Below are 20594 nucleotides of genomic sequence, written 5' to 3' on the forward strand. Positions count from 1 at the left end.
CGCCTTTTCCCCGTTCCCGAGGCCGTAGTTGGGCGCTGGATGCGCCCCGTTGGCACACGTAGGAGATGGCGGTGTGAGCGGCACGCACGCGTGGCACTACCTGTGCCGGTCCCTGTACCTGTGCCTATGCCGGTGCCCGTACCTGTACCTGTGCCTATGCCGGTGCCTGTACCTGTGCCTATGCCGGTGCCCGTACCTGTGCCTATGCCGGTGCCCGTGCGGGCTGGCGAGGGGAGAAGCCGCGCCAGGGAATCGCGGCGGTGCCGCAGGTGTGCGATGCGCGGGGCTCGCCTGGTTGCTCCGCAGGTTTTGGCGGTAGCGCGGTGCTGCACAGCGTCACCTGCGCGGAACATCGCCTGTGGGGCAACTCGGGTCGGGCGTGAACTTCAGCGGAATTCCTGAAAGCAAACGTGCTCGGGGGTGTATGGCTTGTTTCCCCCCGTAATTTCATGCTTAGAAGTAATCTTTCAAGTTAATAGGTAGAAGAGGCTGGGAGGGGATTCCCTCCGGGCGGTTGCACTGCGAGTGCTGTATTTCTTGTTGCTGTATGGCACCTTATATTGCCTTTTAATAGCTGCTGTAAAACATCTTGCAGCCTGGGACACCGGAGGTGTCTTGCACTGGAGTTGGGTAGAGAGGTGGTTTTTGCAGGCGTATGTGTGCGGAGCTGGGGAAACGAGGAACCTGGTTATATCGGGGATCTTTGACCTTTTTAGCACTAAGGAATTGTTCAAGGCCATCGCTTGTCTAAGCCTGGATTTGACAAGACCCTGCAGTGAAATTGCTTTGGCAGAAGTGGAGAGGAGAGGCTTTGGAAAGCAAATAGATCAGCCGAGAGTGACAAGCCGGGGGGGCAAGGCTCACCCAAACCAAGCCACTGAGTGGGAATCTTTTCCCCTGACAGAGCAGACAAAATAAATGTTCAACATCAAGAGGAGAAAAAAAGGGTTACTGTTCAGTACTTGACAGCTGATATTTGGCCCTTCTCCTATTTTTCATTTCCAGTATCGGCAAGAAACTTTAATATGTATCAGTGCCTGCCTTCAGCAGTCTGATAAATCTTGCAAAAGCCAATAAAACAGGCTAAAGTCAAATTCCTGCTGAAGAGATGCTGATCCTTGGCTTAAACAGAAGTAATCTCTGCACAGATCAGTAGTCTCTAGATTTACAGATGAAAACAGTAGCTCTTTGTAAAGCATAAAGGAGTGCCACCTTTTTACATTGCTAATACTTTCCATAGCACTAACTTGTTTTAGCTTAGGAATTAATGAAGCACTGTAAAAAGAGAAATATTAAGTCTTTCTTTGCAATCACTGTCATCTTCCGTTGAAAACATTTTTCTTTTAAGAGGTAGTGTCTATTCATAAAACCTCTTTCAGTTGCATTTATGTTAGTTTAGTATAATCCAAACAACTATCATGTTTACTTTGGCTTTTTGACAACAGTCATAAGGTGGTTGGAGTAACATTTGATTCATCATAAAGACAGAAGGTGAGAAGTATTGTAAATCATGTTGTTTGAAATGACATTAATTCAGAGGTTTGTACAATACCACTATAATTTTGGCACTTTTTTGTGAGTGTATGTGACTATTGCTATGCGATAGAATTTTTTATTCTGTGCACATCTATGCATTTGCACATGTTGTTCATGTCGCATTTGCTAATGAAGGGTGTGGGGAGAAGTGCAGCAGAACTGGCTCTGGTATTACCAATGAAGTGAACTGTAAGAGTTTAAAAAGGACTCTGCAGTTGCAACCTAAAATTCTGATCTGGAGCTGAGCAGTAAATACACAGGACCTATTTTTTTTATTTTTTTTTTTTAAAGGGCTGAGGGAGAAGAGATGCAATCAAAAACAGTTAAAAGATTTGTGAATGTTATGGCGTGGCTGGTGCAGGAATGTGGGGGGGGATTTGTGCAAGAATTTGGGTGTGGGGGAGCGTTGCTTTCAATTCCTCCTGCTGCTGGTGTTGCTCAGAAGTAATATAAAAAGAATGAAAGAAAAATATTGTCCAAACTGGTCAAGTCATAACAAGGGAACTGTAATTCAGCCAGTGTGTCTGTTAGGATATCATCTCTTGATTTTAGGTTTCCAATCCTGTGTGTTGTTGGCGCTGCTGACAGTGATGAGAGACAAATCTCTCTGCTGTTGGCAGAAACAGAGTTTACACAGGCATAGTGTGACAGAATTCCCTACATAAAAATTATCCTTGCTAATATAATATAATCATCCTTTAATGAAGTGGTCCTGTGGTTCCCAAAGGATGTATCAAGTGAAGGCTATGCTTTCATCCCACCAAATTATCAGTGTGGTTAGTGTGCCAGTCACACTTGCACCAAGGTGTCACCACTAGCCATTGCTGCTCATCTTCTTTTCAGGCCTGGTTTTAATTTCCTTTCCACTTTCGCAGCTCAGGTCAGGTGAGAAAGAGGAAAATAAGCCAAGGGAGTGCACTTACATTTTTTTTTTGTTTCAGAATGCCTGTGATTTAAAAGCTAGTGATCAATTTAGTTGACCTAAATGTAGAGCCAAATTGAAAAATATATCCTCTGAGCATGTGCAATATTGCAGAACTGCTGGCTGTGTGTGCCAATGTCTTTTTGTGTTGGTGGTTTGTTGGAAAAGCATTTTGACTACTTATTTCTGCACGTATTCTCACTCTGCCTCAGCTGCTGCTAGTCAAGAGGACTCAGACTACACTTTTGACGTCTTTCTGACTTGCAGGCTGTAAAGGGCCTTGTTCACCAGAGTTTCAAACTCTGGCAAACACTTTGCTGCAGATCTATTAAGGATGCTACAGCATTCCCAAGTGTGGTTGAGGCTGCCTGAAACTGCTGAGCTGGCATTTCACTTCAGACGGTGCTCACAATAAGGGCATACACACAAATCCTCCCCCACCGGTCCAACCCCAGAGCTCACAATTAAATGGCCTTTGAAAATGGCAAAGAGGCTTACGAAGAATAGCCTTGATGGAATCTAACCTTTCCTGGAGCTGCCCTTGTGTGCCGAATAGTTGATAATTTTCCGAGCTGAAGACGTTGAGAGGCAAACGCCTTTTAGCTGGAGCAAAATATCTGCAGCCTTCTTGTGTTCTGCATGTAAAGTACCAGCAAAGTCTGCCCTGGCTCCATACGGCCACTCAACCTCTACAGCTCCCTTCCAAGCCTTTGCTTGTTCCTGCAGGAGCACAGAGGGTGCTGAGGGCTGGCCAGCCCATTGCTGGGGCTGGTACCAGCTCCAGGTGGGAGCTGGGTGGTCCCTGCCCAGGGTGGCATCCAGCGGGTGCAGGGCACTCTGCCCCTTGGGTGCTCACTGCTAGGGAGCTGCTGGGGCAAGGGCTCTGCTGGCTTGACTTTTATGGTCTTAAATAAGGAATATTTCCTCTAAGTTGCGACAAAGTTTTAAATTAAAGCAGTCATTGTTACTTAAACATGAAGAAAATTAAATCATTCTTTACAAAATGTGCATTTCCCGTGATAATTAATCTTATACTATGAAAGAAAACCATGCTGAGTAGAGGTTTGTTGTTACTGGTATTTAAAATATCTGAAACCAGTTGGAGTCCAGTGTTTCTTTGGCAAAGAAAATTTTATTTACAAGTTCTTACAAAAGCCGTTGTTTATTTTCAGCACTAGTAAATGCCATAAGTTTAAACTGTACACACTAAACTCACTGATACGTGGTTAGGCCTTATGATAAAAAATTAAAATAAAAAATTCAGTAAATTACTTATTGGTATAACTTTAATCTTTGGTACTAGTTTTTCACACGAAGATGATCCTTTTGTTTTTCTATCCCACACAAGCATGGGATATGTCCATAATCCCATCTATATTCACCTTTACCAAATACCTGATGGCTTTTAAATGTTTTCATGGGGAATCAGTTTCTTTGAAGGCTGTCAGATTGACAGCTATGGAGTCTGAAATTACTTCGTTTGTCCATAGAGCAATTTGGGGCTACCAAATTAATACAGAATGACAGCTTATTTTCAGAGACTTCTTGTAACTGTTCACATAAATTCTTTTTCTTGTTTTTGCTATGTGATTTAGCATACAAACCATGCTACAGTTCCTGTTCAAACATACCCCACTTCTGGTGCTATCTGCCTGTGGGGAAGCAAGCCAGGGTGGCCAAGCTCATGCATGGGGGGTGCAAACAAACTGCAGCCCTTGGTGTGTAGGTGAGAATCCTTGCTTGGGTCTGCGGCTGTTCACCTGAATCGTGACATTTCTGGCTATAGGGTTTTCTGCCATGAATGCAGTTCCATCTCCTTTTCCTTTGGAGGGCTGATATATCAGAAGAGGCTTCTCACAGTTGAGGTTTTAGGAATGAAGCTGTTTCTGTTTTTCTTCAAAAATACGCTTTATACCTGGGTGTGATAAAAGGTTCTGGTGCTGCATTCTCCCTGCAGAACCTGCCCATAACCAAGCAGGATGGGAAATGAAGGAGCTCAGATGTCAGTGACCCAGATCCACAGGTTTTCACTTGAAGCTGCCCAGTTTCTGGGAATAAAAAACCAACCAACCAACCAACCAACCAACCAACCAACCAACCAACCAACCAAAAAAAAGCCCAGACAAGGCTGAAATTTCTGAATAAAATTGCATCCACCTCCCTTTGCAGGACTCATTTTTAACAGAGCAAAGTACAAGACTGGTTTTGCTCTTGTGACATCCTCCCATTTTCACTGCCTTCAGCCGCTGCAGGAATTGAGAAGGGTTGGGAATGCTGAGGTTGTTGAGACGGGGCTTGTTTAAAGCCCTGTGCTCAACTAGGGCAGCTCTACACTAGAGTTTTTTTCTTCTGCTTAGTGCTTGTGATCCCTTTTCATTCTTTCTTGTAGCTACAGAGCAAAATCTGAAAATATTATATATAGTAAGCTGCTGAACATATAGAGGTTACTGGGGCAGTAAGTATTCACTGGAATCAAATAAATAGCCTGTCTTTTAAGGCCAAAATTAAATCGTACTAAAAAACTTGGCACAACTTTCTTTTTCTTTGAGTAGAGGTGGTGTTGAAGTGATACATTGGAAGTTTTACCTCTTCTTAGTCTATAAAGGGTAAATGTGCACTTGGGAACATCAGTGCCTCAAAATGAGTACTCAAGGACTGTTTGTTCTCTAAAACAACCTTGTTGTGTCAATGTTCCAGGGCACAGTGCAGCCCACGGGTGCTGCTGGGTGGTGGTTTGGTCTCCTGGAGCTGGAAGCTGTGTGCTCCAGGAGCTCCACAGTGCTGTTGGTCAGGTCCTGCTCTTCTGCATAGGTTCTCCAGAATGATGTGTGCATGTTGGAGCCTGTATGTCTGCTTTTAAGTACAGAAATGGCAAATGTATTTGCTAATAATGGTATATATATATTTTTATTTTTTTTTTAAATGGAGACACACAGTTGTCTCTTAATGCAGCTGAATTCTGTTTGAATTGAACAGGACTTTATTGGCTACAGGACAGATAAGGAGAATTTTCTTCCAAGCCTTCTATGTTAATGGAAACATAATCATGTTAGCTATGCTGTCATTAAAAAACAAACTCAGAAAGTATAACCTTAGGAGACATGAGTTGCTACTACATCCACTAACACTTCATTCTGTTGACTTTCTCACGCTGCCTGTCCTTCGGCAACACGTTGTGTTGCAAAGCTGGAGGCTGCTGACCTCAATGCAGACACTCTCCAATTTACATTCTGGTCATACTGCAGCATTTCATAACCCCGCTTCAGCTTTTCCCTGGCTTCCCAACAGCTCTCTGCTGCCTGACACTGCACAGGGACCTCCAGGGCCAGGGAAAGGGCCTGGGAGTCCCAGGAAAGGAGCAGAGCAGCCAAGAGTCTTTGCTAGAAGAGATTGTCACTATAGGGTGCAATATAGGCTTGAGAAGTGGTGTAAGCTGGTGGTGGATCAGAAGGTTGTGGTTCAGGGAATTTAGTGCGGATGTCTGGACTGAAAGGAAGGATTGGACCCACTGCATTGGGTGGTTCTTACCTACTACATGGGAAAGGGTTGAGAGAGCATGCAGGGGAAAGGAAGTCAAATTCGGATCTCAGTGTCTGGTCAGAGTTTCCAGAAGCTCTTTAAGAACTAAGCCCTCTGAAATGTCCGTCCTCTAGTTTGGAGCAACTGGAGAATGACCAGTACAGAGCAATGAGTCCTTAAGAATTGATGGCTTGCAAATTCCTCAAAACATTGACATACCTGCTGTCTTGCTAATTAGCACTACTTTTAATTTTATTTCATGAGTCCTTGCCTGAATAAAGCGCTCCAGGTTAATGCCTCTCGTTGAAGGAAGACACGCCTGGCACTGCTGAGCCCCCCGCCGGGGCAGCCCAGGCTGCAGGCACAGTTCTGGCACCATGCTCTGATGTGCAGCCTGCACCACCGCTGTGAGATGGAAAAAGAAATTCTCTTTACTAACTGTCATGTTTTGTGTTGTAGCCATGAGACGCAAACGACCTGCTGGGATCATCCCAAGATGACTGAGCTTTACCAGTCATTAGGTAAGGCATCTCTACCAGATGTTTGGTGCTGTTATTATTTTTTTTTTCCTTTCAACTGAATGATTTGCTAAGGCAAAGATTTCCAGAGGAAGCAAATCAAAATTAAGTGAAAGAGAGAGGCAGGGTTTTCACCGATGTTAAAATTTTCTGCAAGGGAAATACAAAAGGCACACATTTCAAACATGCAGTAGAAAAGAAATTTATTTCATTTAGCACATTTGGAATGTACACTGGGTTTATAAAGTAATTTGGGTGTATTGTTACAATCTCTTTACTGAAAGACTGGAACAGAAGTTAGAAAAAAATAATCCTGAATCTTTTCACTGTCTAATCTGCTTTACAAAAGGCACATGAAAAAAATCAAACCAAGCTGCTGTTAATGTTGACTTTTGGATGGTGGGAAGCCAGTTGAAGCAATTTGCCAAACTGTGTTACCACTGCTTTATTTTTAAAGCACTTTCAATACTTAGAAGGCATAGCAGCTGTCATGATGTCATTTTGAATACCCAAATTGCATGCTTATTATGACTTCAGATGTGCCTCTCTGGTGGAGGGGTTTTTTTTCATTTTTTAGCAGCTTTGGTATTTATTAACAGAAGCACATCTACAAGATAAAATAGGTTAATCTATGCTCTAGTGTAGGCTGCTTGGCAGGCCATTTAATAGCTAACTCTTTGATTTTAATGGTTGTGTTAATAAATAATAGAGGGTATAATAAAAATTAAGCTATTTTGCTGAAAGAAATATCAGTAAATATGCTGCATTCATAAAGGAGGTTACGTTTGTATAGCACATGTACATAAACCAGCTTGAGCACTAGGACTGTCAGATCTAGCATTCTGTGCAGGCTTATTTGCCATGGTGAAAAATAGCTTAAATTACCACCTGCTAAACTCTAGTTTAGCTGCTGAAAACAGTCTAATTATGCCAGTGTAATGTATTTCAAGCCAACTCAGGTATCTCTATGGTGCTCTGCAGTTCAAGCGTGCTAAAAATATTTTAGAAAAGTGATATAAAATGAAACGACGCACCGTAAAGATTTTTTTTCCATATAGTATTAGCAGTGTAGCAGCAGTTGGTTTAAAAATTAACCAGAATGCAGCTTTGTATACCAAAAAGGGATATAAAATGTGCAAGTTCGGGCTAACCAAATGCAAAAGCAGACAAGTAGTAACTTGACATTTAATTACAACATATTGCCCCATGTGTCTCCTTCATATTTCTTCTCTTAAAGTGAGTGATTTAAGTTTCAGGACAAATGGTAATTGCACTTGCAGACGTCCCTTTAATACAGGTAGGTCTTCAAATAGTTGCCTGTTAATTGAACTGCACTCTGACTCCTCAGCTGCCTTTGATCCACAGATTGCGTGGTATTGCTGCTACTGTTGTTGGTCAGACCTGAAGTCCTGTTGCAACTGCTTTTCTTCTGCTAGTTCCCTGTTTCAGCCAGAGTACTCTTAAATACCAAGAAGTGAAAAGGTAATAAGGGAGAAAAGTGTCCTGATAGATTCAGGTCAGCAGTTCAGAAGATGTGTGACTGCTGAAGTCAGTTTGCATTTAGTTTAACTGAATTTTATCACTGCGAGTATCGCCCAAATGTCAGGAGTTTAAGACAGCCTTATTTTTTACTGCACAAAGAAGGAACATGTTCAGGCAGATTTTGCTTCTTACTTGCTTGGGAACTTTCTTTTTCTCCTGCTGTTTTCCTTTTCAGGAGCATTAAATGTACAAAAAAAGCAGTCCTCTATCTGGACTGTTCTGTTTCTTTTAGAGTTGAGACCAAACAGTCATTAATATGAAAGCAATACTGATTTTAGAAAAGTATGCATAATATGTATTTTTATGAGTAAACTGAGGTGTTCATATAAGTGTACAAAAGAGACTAGACAAGGTGACTCTTTGTGTACTGCCACATGGGTGAAGCTTTGATGAAAGTGCTCCTGAAAACCTACTGAATTATTTTAGTTTTGAACTGAGTGTAATCGCCATTGCCTAACTCTCACACAAACTGCATAATACAAGTATAACCCGTTTAGTCTTGAACAGAACCCTTGATGTATTTTCAGTGCTTTGCTTTGCCTCAGGTCAAAATGGTAATAATGGGATGTTTGAAGTCTTTTCAGACTGTTCAGTAATATATTATCTGAGAAGATGTTATTAAAGTCGATTTTGTATTGCATACTCATTATATCTTATTATTTCACCCTCCATTAGGATCCCAATTTTGTTTCTAATTCATATAAAGAAGCTAGTAAAGAGCTTAGTATGTATGCCTTTTTAAAAATCTGGTGGAAAGCATGAATTTGGCAAGTGGGTAAATGCAAAAAAGTGAGACCAAGTACATCAATGCTGTCAAGAGTTTTCATTTCTATTTTCCAACTTCTGCACTTACCCAGTATGGAATAATTGTGCTATGTGATGTAGCTCTCTAGACATGCCAGTATATCATATTTTCCTACACGATGATTATGTCTGATTTAAATTCTTACAAATTACTGTAAGCTTAATTTTTTTAAGTGAAAGAGGAAGGTGCATCCTGGCATGAGGTAACATTTCTTACCTGCCTCCAAGATGCAAGAGACACTTCTCCAAGAAAGAAGAGTAATATTAATCTTCACATATCCAATTCACACAGCTCCATATTGTTGCATTAAATTTTGCTAAAATAGCAAAATGACTTACTGGTTCATTTTTCTATCTTTGGAGGTCTGGGTATTAATAAAAATTAAGCTAAAATTCTTGGGAGCATTATTTAGTACTACTAAAAGGAGGTAGCAATGTGCTATGCACAGTCCTGTAACCTCTTCAATTAGGACTACATCAGAGACAGGAGGAAGAATCTACAGAATCTACAATAATCTGCCTATGAAGGAAGTATTTTCAAATTCTCTTGGAGCTGATTTGCCAAAACATAGCTGGTTATAAAGATAGTTGGTAAATACTTGATTGAAATACTTGATATGTGTATCAAAGAATTTCCAACCGGTGGCTCTTTCTAACAGAGATTTTCCTTTTTATTTTTTTATTATTTATTTTTATTATCCTTTTTATTATTTAAACAATGTAGCATTTTATCAGTGTTAATGAAAAAATTTACTCAAGTTGAGCAATTTTTAATCTCCTTTAAGTTATGGCTACTTAAATGTACATAATAAGCTGTCTATAATGAATGACTTAATTGTTTAATGTTTAGTTGAAATGGCAGCAGGAATTAAATGTTGCTATAGATTAAATTAAAAAGAATCATATAACTTAAGAACATAGAGAAGAAATGAATGCTGAAATAGGAAAGGTAGTAAAAATCATTATATGTGAGCTTCAAAGGATCAGAAGCTGACATCCCTGGTTTGTATTTACACCATTATGAACCACTCCTATTCTAACTTCCTCCTGTAAGTCTTCAAAGAATCAAGAACTGCTCCAGCTACTTTTCTTTCCAAAATTAGTTCTTCTGCAGCAGATCTGCTCTTTTTACAGTGTTCTTTTACACCCCCTTAAAAATTTTTTCATCCTTCGTGATGACTCCAGGGCATCACTGAAAAGGGAATTTGTGTTGTTTCTCTGTCTTGGAGACCACGGACCTTTGCATGAGGGGAGACAGAGAAGGAACAGGAATCACAAAGTGGTCTGAGTTTGCTCATTTTTTTCAGATTATCTTCTGAGAGTGAGCATTTAATGTCAGACAGCTTAGCTCTGAATAATAGTATTTTGCCTTTAAGCTGAGAATGACTCCAGCCTTTGCTATGATGGCCCAGGAGGACTTGGTCTTGTCATGCCATACTGTTAGTGTCCCCTCCTCCAGCCTTCCTATGTCATGTCATGTCAGTACAAGTGTCCTCAAGGTGCATTAGTGTCACCCTGAACAGTAATTGCAGTAGCAGGATGCAGTCAGAAATGTTGTTTATCATTCCTAATTCACCAAGGCAAGGCAAGAGAGTGAAAACCACCCTCATCCTTGCAGGCTGCAGTGCACTGGTGACAGCTCTCCATTTAATTTAGAGGATGGGGGGCAGTTCTCTATGGATTACATGGAGGAAATGTCAGAATTGCTTAACACGAAGTGGGAGAATGCTGGAAGGCACCTCTGAGCTTTCAGCAGCAGCTGCTGTGTTGGTCTTGTGGCTGGCTTCTCTTGTGAGCTTCTAGCTCCCAGTGACCAAGGCTGACCAGCTTCATCCTCTTTGGTTTGTGTATTTTGATTTGTCCTTCTGAAATGCTGCCTGGAGAGGCTGAACTGCCCCTGGTTGCCATTACAGTTTGTATTAGCAACTACTAAATCATGTATTTGTTATGAAGTTTTATTCATATTCAGCTGTTTTCCATGTTTGCAGCAGTAAGACCCGTGCCTAGTGCACACATCAGTCATTTGAGTTCTGCTGCAATCCAGTGAGATTTTCCATATGGCCTGGCCTCTCTTTAAAGGTTGGTTATTCACTCATGTTCTTTTCAAGCCCATTTCAAAAACTAGGATTGCTTGGGTTCAGTCAGCCTTGGCCCATAGTCAGTGTAGAGGAGCCATCTTTCTGTGTGATTGAGCCCTGTGCAGCACACACCTAACAGACAGTAAACATAAGTGTGGCAGAGAGGTAGAACTTAGGAGTAGCAGTTAACCTGGCATCCCTTGAAAATGAAAGCACAAGTGCGTAAGCATGAAGGAGGCTCTTCTAGAGAGAACGAAGAGCTGTTCTGTTACAGAATATTACCACCATGGGAACATTTTGCTTAAGGTAACTGTATTCTTTGTTTGCAAATGGGCACCTTTTATTATGATTTTCTGAAGTTGTTTGTAATGTATTTATTTCAGGATTTTCCAGTATGATTGCTTCTCACCAGAGTACGTAAAAGGTCTCTGAACTTTGTGACTGCAAACTCCACTCATGTCTCAATCCCATAATGGGATGAACCAGGTGTACATCAAATCCTTTCTTACATTTTTGTGTTTGCGGGCTGAAGAAAAGACACTCCATTCTAAAACTCCCAAAGTTCATGTTAGTTGCTGTAATGGCAGCGATGATGGCACATGCTGTGGTGTTCAGCCACTGGGTCTGGAGGCACTCAGTAGTATTGTGGTGCCCTGGGTACCTCCCACTTGTTAATTTGCAGAGACACTGCTGGCTTTTTCACTCAGGTGGACAGGCCTAGTACAACGTGAAGAGTGGTTAAGCTGTACATAGAATAACAGTTTACTGTTATTTATTACCAAAGCAGAGTAGATGATAGCATTAGTTATTGTTATAATAAAAGTCAATGGCTGAGACTCAGCTGATATTAAGCAGTGTTACTTGATTAATTTCTTTCCTTTGTGCATTTGTGTCATTTGCATTTTAAAGCTGCAATTCCAGAAGAGGCAATATATGTCACTGTAGGGCACCATTAAAAGATTAATTTACAGGTTTTGGGCAGCAGGAGGAAGCCCAGCATTCTTACCAGCCAGACAGGGAATCTCAGCTGTATTGAAACAATGTGAGCTGAAGCTTCTTAGAGAGGCAAGAGTGTTGCTAATGTCTGATGAAACATGGAAAATTCAGTGGCTGTAGAGGAATTACTGTCTGTTCAGGACTGTCCAGTATAGAGTTTTTCACATCTGTTAGGAAGGCATTGTTATTCCCAAAATAGGTTATCCCCAGGCAGTGTATTTATGAGCAGTCTATAAGCATGTCACAAGCTGTGGCTGAGTAAGGCTTTCAGGTTTCTAGGTGTATCACTACAGGTTCACATTCTCTGTCCTTGCACCTGAGATTAAAAACCCTCAAACACTGTAAATCTTATAAAATGAAGGTGAGGACTTGACCTGATGACATCTAATTTCTTTAAAAGAATTAAGTTGTTAATTTCAGGTTAATACCACCTGAAGCATGTAAGCTGCTCATTTCAGTTAGGTGATGTCCAGACAATGAGATAATTGCTGTCCATGGGACCAAGTGAAGGGTGTGTGTTTTGCCCTCCTTAACAAAAAAAGCAATTATAATAATATTCACAATAATATAAACAAGAAACCCCTCTTTAAAGTAAGGAGTAAAGTAGGCTCCTTTCCTGGTAGAAAGGAGTTTATGAGATGCCTTCAGATTACATTGGGAGAGAGATAAATGGTATGAACAGCTTTTGGTGGGAGGTAGCCTGGCCCATCCCAATGCTTTTAAAAACAGTGGGATGATTGTCATACAGGATAGGGTGATTTCAAATGGAACCTCCCAGTCACTCAGCACCCTCAGCAGATGCAGCAGCTCTAGGAAGGACTTATTTAAATCCTTTGTCTGACTTATAGACTTGTCTCCTTAAGAATAAAAACAAATAGCCCCTCATGGTAGATGCTAAACCTCTTCTTAAATAGGTTACTTTAGAAAACTTACTGATTTTAAATTTTTTTATTGCTGTTAGTTATTTTATAAGGTATTTTATGTAGTAAAAGCTCAAGAATATGAGAATATGTTTTTCCTCTTAATATGCTACTCATATCCCAGTGTAAAATCCACAATTTAGCAAGACAGGATAAAAAAAAAAAAAAAAGCAAGAATTTATTTGACTACTGATCTGTGTCAGTAGTCAGTGAGACATTCCAGCAGGTGATTTGAATCACTGACCACTTCTTAGATGAGTGGGGTTTTTTTGCTTGATTATACACTAGCAAAATGATCTGCTGCATGTAATTGCAGGTATTTCTAGAATACTGTAGAAATAGAACATAGCCCTTATGTTTTGAGATTTGTCTCAACATGCTGAATTATGCAAAAATGTTAAAATTTAATTATCTTATCATCTTTCCACAGTATTTCTGATTTGAGTTACTCCTATCAGCACTCTGAACTGAAGTACCCTTCATTAAAGCTGCATTTGTAATAAAAGCACTGATTCTTGTTCACTGCTGTCATGTTATTAGAAAGAGAAAGATATTCACTTGAAAAGAAGGGTCATCCATGGCTGAGTGATGGGAAAGTCATGATTTCTCTTTGCTCTGAGATGTAAATATGTCACCAAACACTCCCTCATGATCCTTTTTTCTGTTGGTTCCTTTCCAGGGGCCAGGTGACCTCTTCCACTGCATCATTGTTTCAGACCATAACGAGATTATGCTCTTGGGCATTTACATTGTTCACAGCTTGAAAGTTGCCTTCTGAGCAAGAAGAGGGAGTATTGTTAACAACTTGCAAAAGTTTCACGATACAGCAGGAGCTTTCCAGCCCTCTGACCAAGCCGTTCAGGGGATGAGGTGGTACATACTTTCTAGGAGTGGGAGGAAAGGGCTGGAGGAAAACTTGTGCAGTGCACTGAGCTCCTCAACCTGCTCAGAAATGATAAAAGCTTTGGAAGCAGGCTTAATGGGTCCTAATTCTTTCAGTGGGCTGTGTGGGGGTAGAGAAAGCAACATTTTTTTTTTCTGTTAGGATCCAGGAAGGAAAAAACCAAAAACAATTTCCCTAAACAGAGAGCTGTAAACTACTGGTGTTTCCATAGGCTTTTGGAAGGTTTGCTGCTGCTTGAGCTCCCTTCCTCCCTCCTCTGCCTCTTCCCAGCAGGAGCAGCTGAGATGTGAGCCAGCAGTGTTTCTGTGCTCCTCACTTGAGGTCCCCCCACTCGATGTCAGGGGTGGCTTTGCGTCCAATGCTTCCCAGCCCAGCGCCAAGGCTCATTCCCTGGCAGTCATGTGTTCTGTGGTTCGTGTAAATGGGGCCTCATCCAGCAAGCCAAATGTGTTGAACCCAGTTAGCAGGGGCCTGGGCTCCTTCCCTTGCTACCCAGAGCAACACGTTTGTACCCCAGGGGAGGAAAGGCACCACTGACAGTTACGGAAGGCACAGGGAGGGGAAAAGTGAAATCATTAAGATCCAGAAATCTCAAGTGACTGTCACCATCTGGTAAGACAGCTGTCCATCAGAAGCGTGGAGATGGTGGCATAAGGAAGGCAGAGGTGAGCAGTTGGCACAGGGACAGTAACTGGGTGCAGGCTAATCCTGGTGACAGCAGTGATGGTGGCAGTGGTGGTGTGCGACGGCTCAGCCTTGCCTTGCAGAGCCAAATGAGCAGTGGTGCTGCTGCTTGTCCAAAACCTGAGATGAGGGCTCCAAAATGAGCACCTGGCATTGCTGCTTCATCATTTAGAGCAGATGCTTCTTGGCAGCAGTGTTGTTAAGGTTGATGATAAATTCAGTGTGTATTACATATACAGGAAAATAGATGTAAACTGTAGCACTTCCAGGATTAAATGTCTTCACGGATTGTATTTTCTGCCTTGATCAAGGCCTGAAATATGCATATATATTTACTCACATTTCTGAAAATGTAAATAATAAATAGATAAGCTTCTTTCAGAACACTCGGGGAGAATTTAAGAAAGGCTTTTTCATTTTGTCAAATGCTAGCCATGATATTCTTTTACAGAATACAAATACAGATTTGCAGCAAGGGTACAAAATGTAATTGAATTCATGGTGTGTTTGTGAGAGACTGCTTTATTAATTTCCATTTAAGACAAATTAAGTCTTTATTTAACTCACTGTATTCTACACCACATAAAGGACCTGTCAGGATGATGGTCTGAGAGACAGAGCTGGCAGGAGCAATACAGAGAAGTGCCCATTAAAAAGGTGTATACAACTGTGCAGAGAAAAATTAATCATATACAAAGCTGAAGCTTCCTTTTCTGCTCTAAGACATGTTTCAGAAATGTTCCACAGCTTTTATTAAGGTATTCAAAACTACTGAATTATCATACCTCATATTATTCATTCAGAACAGCTTAATTAAAATTAATGTAATTGAGACTATATTCCCTCTGCTTCCTATACCTGTACAGCATTATAAATGATGTTGGGATAGTTATACCCAAGCTACCACATTTCAAACAGCTTTACAGCACCTTAGGTTGTATGCCAGCAAGGAAATGTTTTGTTTTTCCCTGTTTTTCATCATATTCTTTCTCTAGGAGTCTGTCAGGTTAGAGGAAGCTTAGGGACCTTTATTTTGAGCCACTGCATTTTTTCCTCTAATGTTCTTTTTATATCTACATTGTAGTTTACATTTTCTAAACACTTTCCCATCAGTAATTCCTTAGGCTCCATGGGTTTCATCAGTAAATTAAATGCATTCAGCAGTGTTGTCAGGTGCTGAAACTGGCTGGCACCAACAGTGTATTTCTGTTCTGGAAAAGCCTTAAGTTTCAGTGTGCCAAGCAATCTCTTGGGAATGATCCTAAGGCTGCACAGGAGTGTGTGTGCCCAGGAATTAGTTGGGTAGGTGGCAGGGCCAAGAGCATCTGTTTGTTCAGTGGAGGTGGCTGCCCTGTAGCGTACGAGTGTGTCCCCTGCCACTCCTCAGTTCCCAGTGCAGCTGCTGGCAGTGCCCCTTGGGACCAGCTTCTGTGCTCTGCTCTGTCCCCACAGTGGCCAGGAGGTTTTGCAAGCCATGGTTAAAGTATTCAGTGGGGACTTGTGCTGATGTCCTTATTTTGTTAAATGTATGAGGACAGCTTAGCAAAAGCTGAGCCAGACAATGTCTCCTCAACTGGGTGCCATTCCCTGTCAGGCTGCCAGAGCCACTGGCTCCCTGCCATTTTGCAGGTGGGAACCTGGAAACTCACCTGGCTGGGTGAGCTGGCTTCTCTCCAGAAAGGCTCTACATCTCTGAGCATGGCTGGGGCTTGCTTAGGTGGAAATCACGGAACTTTAATTGGATGTTTTCAATAAGTTTTTTGTTTTAGCAGTAGCTGAGAATCACTTGTTTTTTCCTGGGCATAGGTTTTCGCTTGGAGCTGCCTGCACACAGCCAGGCTTACCCCAAGGTGAGCAAGGAAAAGTGTCAGGGGCTTATCTCCCTTGCAGTACCTTCGGTGTGAAAAGCTCTGCAGTATTTCCAGACACTGCTGCAGTCACTGATGTTGTCCTTTCAAGTGCTCTTTAGTTCTGTACCTTTGAACAAAAGGAAGTAACACTTTAGGACTTAGTGGGGTTTTTTTTGGATGGTTGATTGTCGAGATTTGAGGTCTTTAACTCAGTGAAATTTCTAACAAATTTTTTTTCCACCTCTGCTCTTTTAACCAACAGGTATAGTCTTGTAGTTCAACATAACAACGTATTCATGAGTCTGGTTATTTCTAGTGTGTGAAGCTGATCTTTTATTCTGATCTTGCCTCCCTACAGCTGACCTGAACAATGTCAGGTTCTCGGCGTACAGGACTGCCATGAAACTCCGCAGGCTGCAGAAAGCCCTCTGCTGTAAGTACCTGCCTGTGCCTCACCCTCTGCCAGGAAGGCTCCATCACCAGCACACAAGTTTATTCACAGTTATCAGACATAGAAAAACACTCCCACGTGTACCCCCAGCTCCACCTGGTACATGGAGACCTCTCACCTGCAGGGCTTCCTGCCCTCCACCAGTTTGCGTGATCATTGCAAAACCGGAGTGCTGGGTGGTCTGCAGGTCTGTGCCTTGTAAGGCAGAGCAGCCGTTCAGAAATAAAACTAAACGTGCCACACACATTTCTTGTCTTGACACACTTTAGCAAGGTATTTTCACTGGGCCATGTCACTGGGCCATGTCCTGTGCCAGCCACGGCTTTGCAGCCCAGGGGAGCACGGTTGTGGCGTGTTGGGAACAGTGAGAGCTCGGCTGAAATAACGCTTCAGAGCGGGAGTTGCTAATCGTTTGTTAAGTTGAATCTTGAACCCTGAGGGGTTATTGCCTTTAAATGAGATCATCTCAATAAACATTTAGCTTCATTTTTTCCCCAGCTTTCAGTTGTGTTGAAAAGTCTCTCATCAGCTGTTACATTAGTGATGTGCATGTTTCAACATTTTAATTCTCCCAACTGCTGTATGTTATTCTACTTTTCACTAGAATTACATTTCCTTTTCAGCTTATTGTAACCTGATAGCTAAATAATTTGCTGAGAGTTTTCTTGATAGGCCGGTCAGTTGCCAAAGCAAGCAGTTTATTAGGCAGTCCAATTGAGAAGATTATTCAAATATTTTAACATTCACTGTTTGGCATTTAAATACAGGGTTAAATTTCTGACACAGTTGCAAATGTCTCAACTGTTGATTTATCTCAAGTTGGATTTGTGCTCACATGCTTTCTGGAACTGTGTCAAACCTTGGTATTTTTGAGCATGTTTACTTTTAGGCTTATAAGCATGGGTGAATTCAGCTAAAGTGTGCAGACTTCATGTCTGATGTATAAAAATAGGGAAAATAAGGAACAACATAAAAAATAAGTGAGAAGTCTTGTAACATAATGAAAGATTTCAACATGAATGCAATGACAAAGAAGGAATTATGTTGATTACAAATTTAAACATCTTTCCATGGTACAGCACTTTTGCCACCCTCACTGTGGAAATGTGGTATAAAGAAACTGGAGTGATACACAGTGAGAAGTATTCATAATCAGTGCAGCGCTGAAGGAAACAGAATTTTTGGAATTACCTAGCTGACAGGGCATAAGTGTAACTCATAACAGGTTTTTATGACTGAAAGTGCAAAACTTTGCATCCCATTTTATCTGTATTAGAATCATAGAATATTCTGAGTTGGAGGGAACTCACAAGTATGATCCAACTCCTGGCAATACACCCCAAGAGTCACACCATGTGCCTGAGAGCACTGTCCAGATGCTTCTTGAGCTCTGTCAGGCTTGGTGCTCTCACCACTTCCCCTGGAGAGCCTGTTCCAGTGCCCAGCCACCCTCTAGGTTTAGAACCTTTTTCCAGTATCCAGACTAAACCTCCCCTGACACAGCTTCAGACCATTCCCTTTGGTCCTGTCACTGTCATAGAGAGAAAAGATCAGTGCCTGCCCTTTGTCTTCCCCTGACAAGGAAGTTGTAAATGCAGTGAAGTCTCCTCTCAGTCTCCTCCAGGCTGAACCCAGTGACTTCAGCCCCTCCTCACACAGCTTCACCATCCTCACTGCCCTCCTTTGGATGTTCTTTAACAGCTTAATGTCTTTTCTGTACTGTGGCACCCAAAACTGCCCCCAGCACTCAAGGTGAGCCAATCTTTTCTGTACTGTGGCACCCAAAACTGCCCCCAGCACTCGAGGTGAGCCCCCCCAGTGCAGAGCAGAGCTGGACAATCCCCTCCTTGCCCAGCTGGCCATGCTGTCCCTGATGTCCCCCAGACAGGGATGTCCCTCCTGGCTGCCAGGGTACTGCTGGCTCACATCCAACTTTCCATCAGCCAGGACCTCCAGGTTCCCTTCCCTGGTGCTGCTTTCCAGCCTCTCATTCCCCAGTCTGTCTGTACATCCAGGGCTGCCCCATCCCAGGTGCAGAACCCAGGATTTCCCCTTGCTGAATTTCACACGGTTGGTGACTGCCCTGGCCTCTCACCTGTCCAGGTCTCTCTGCAGGGCCTCCCTGCCTTTGAGGGAGTCAACAGCTCCTCCCAGTCTTGTATCACCTGCAGACTTGCTCAGGGTCCCTTCCAGTCCTGTGTTCAAGTCCTTTATGAGGATCTTGGAAGAGCACAGGGCTGAGGATGGAGCCTTGTGGAGCCCCCTTAGTGACAGCTCCCCGCTCTGATGTCCCCCCATTCACTGTAACCCTTTGTGCCCCATCTGTGAGTCAGCTGCTCACCCATCACAGGGTGTGTTTTTCCAGCTGGGGGCTGGACATTTTGTCCAGAAAGATCCAGTGAAAAATAGTACTGACAATTTTACTGAAATCAAAAAAGATTACATAAACTGGCTTCCTTTGGTCAGCTAGCTGGGTTACTATGTCATAAGGTACTGGAATGGTCTGCCTGGGGATATGGTGGAGTCACCATCCCTGGATATGTTTAAGAAAAGACTGGATGTGGCACTCAGTGCCATGGTTTAGTTGAGGTGTTAGGGCATGGGTTGGACTTGATGATCTTGAAAGTCTCTTCCACCCTATTTTGTGATTCTGTGTGAATCTGTGAAAAGGAAATTAAATTTGTTAAGCCGGACTTTCCCTTCACAAACCTTTGCTGGCTGTGACTCTGTGGTCCTTCAGGTGTTTTTCAATAACTGATTCCTACCATTAAATAATTCTGGATTCATCTTGGACTTTTACATTGGGTTTTTGTGGCCAGGTTGTGGTAGCGGGTGGTTTCTCTAAGAAGCTGCTAGAAATTTACCCCATGTCTGACAGAGCCAATGCCAGCCACCTCCAAAACAGACCTGCTGCTGGCCAAGGCCAAGCCTGGCAGTGGCAGTGGCAGTGCCTGTGGGAGAATGTAGTTGAGAAGGGTGTGGGAGAAAATCTGCTGCACAACAGCGGTGGGGAAAGAGATGGGGAAATCCGTGACACCAAGGTCAGTGCAGAAGGAGGGGGAGGAGATGCTCCGAGTGCCAGAGCTGAGATTTCTCTGCAGCATATGGAGAAGGCTGTGGTGAGGCAGCTATGCCCCTGTAGAACTCCCCAGTGGAGCAAAGACCCACCTGCAGCCTGTGGAGAGCCCCATGGAGAGCAGGTGGGTGCCTGAAGGAGGCTGTGACCGATGGGAAACGCACGCTGGAGCAGGCTCATGGCAGGAATTGTCAGCTCTGGGTGAGGAGCCCATGCTGGAGCAGGTTTGCTGGCAGCACTGTCTGTTCCCCAAGGACTGAATCCTGTGGGAGGGATGCACTCAGGAGCAGTTTGTGAAGAGCTGCAGCCAGTGGGAAGAACTTGCGTTGGAGCAGTTTGTAGAGGATTGTCTCCTGTGGGAGACTGCACAGTGGAGCAGGGGAAGAGTGTGAGGAATCCTCCCACTGAGGAGAAAGCAGCAGCAGAAACAACGTGTGATGAATTGACTGCAGCCCCCATTCCCCTGCTGCCGCTGCAGGGGAGGAGGAGAGAATTTGGGAGTGAAGCTGACCCTGGGAAGAAGGGAGGAATTGGGGGATGCGTTTTAAGATTTAAGATTTATTACTCCTTATCCTCCTCTGATTTGATTGGTGATTAATTCAGTTGATTCTCTTGAGTCGGGTCTGTTTTGCCTGTGACAGTAACTTGTGAGTGATCTCTCCCTGTCCTTATTTCGACCCATGAGCTTTTCTGTCTATTTTCCCTCCCCTGTCCAGCTGAGCAAGCTGAAGTCAGTTAATCTCTTGAGGTTACATTTAGGTAAATTTTCAGAGAATTGATGCTCTCAGAGACAT

General features: G+C 42.8%; 1 protein-coding gene across 6 annotated transcripts in view; it reads left to right on the plus strand.

Annotated features, from left to right (window-relative positions):
* DMD (dystrophin) overlaps positions 1-20594 on the plus strand; it is a 972793-nt gene that overhangs the window by 887715 nt on the left and 64484 nt on the right. For all 6 annotated transcript variants that reach the window (XM_084201221.1, XM_084201219.1, XM_084201223.1 and 3 more), the window contains 2 exons: positions 6437-6498; positions 16632-16706. In XM_084201221.1, coding sequence (XP_084057347.1) covers positions 6437-6498; positions 16632-16706 — 137 coding nt within the window. The remainder of the gene's footprint in view (positions 1-6436; positions 6499-16631; positions 16707-20594) is intronic.

The sequence above is a fragment of the Fringilla coelebs genome (genome assembly GCF_963513975.1).
Source record: "Fringilla coelebs genome assembly, chromosome: 2".
Taxonomy (NCBI): Eukaryota; Metazoa; Chordata; class Aves; order Passeriformes; family Fringillidae; genus Fringilla; species Fringilla coelebs.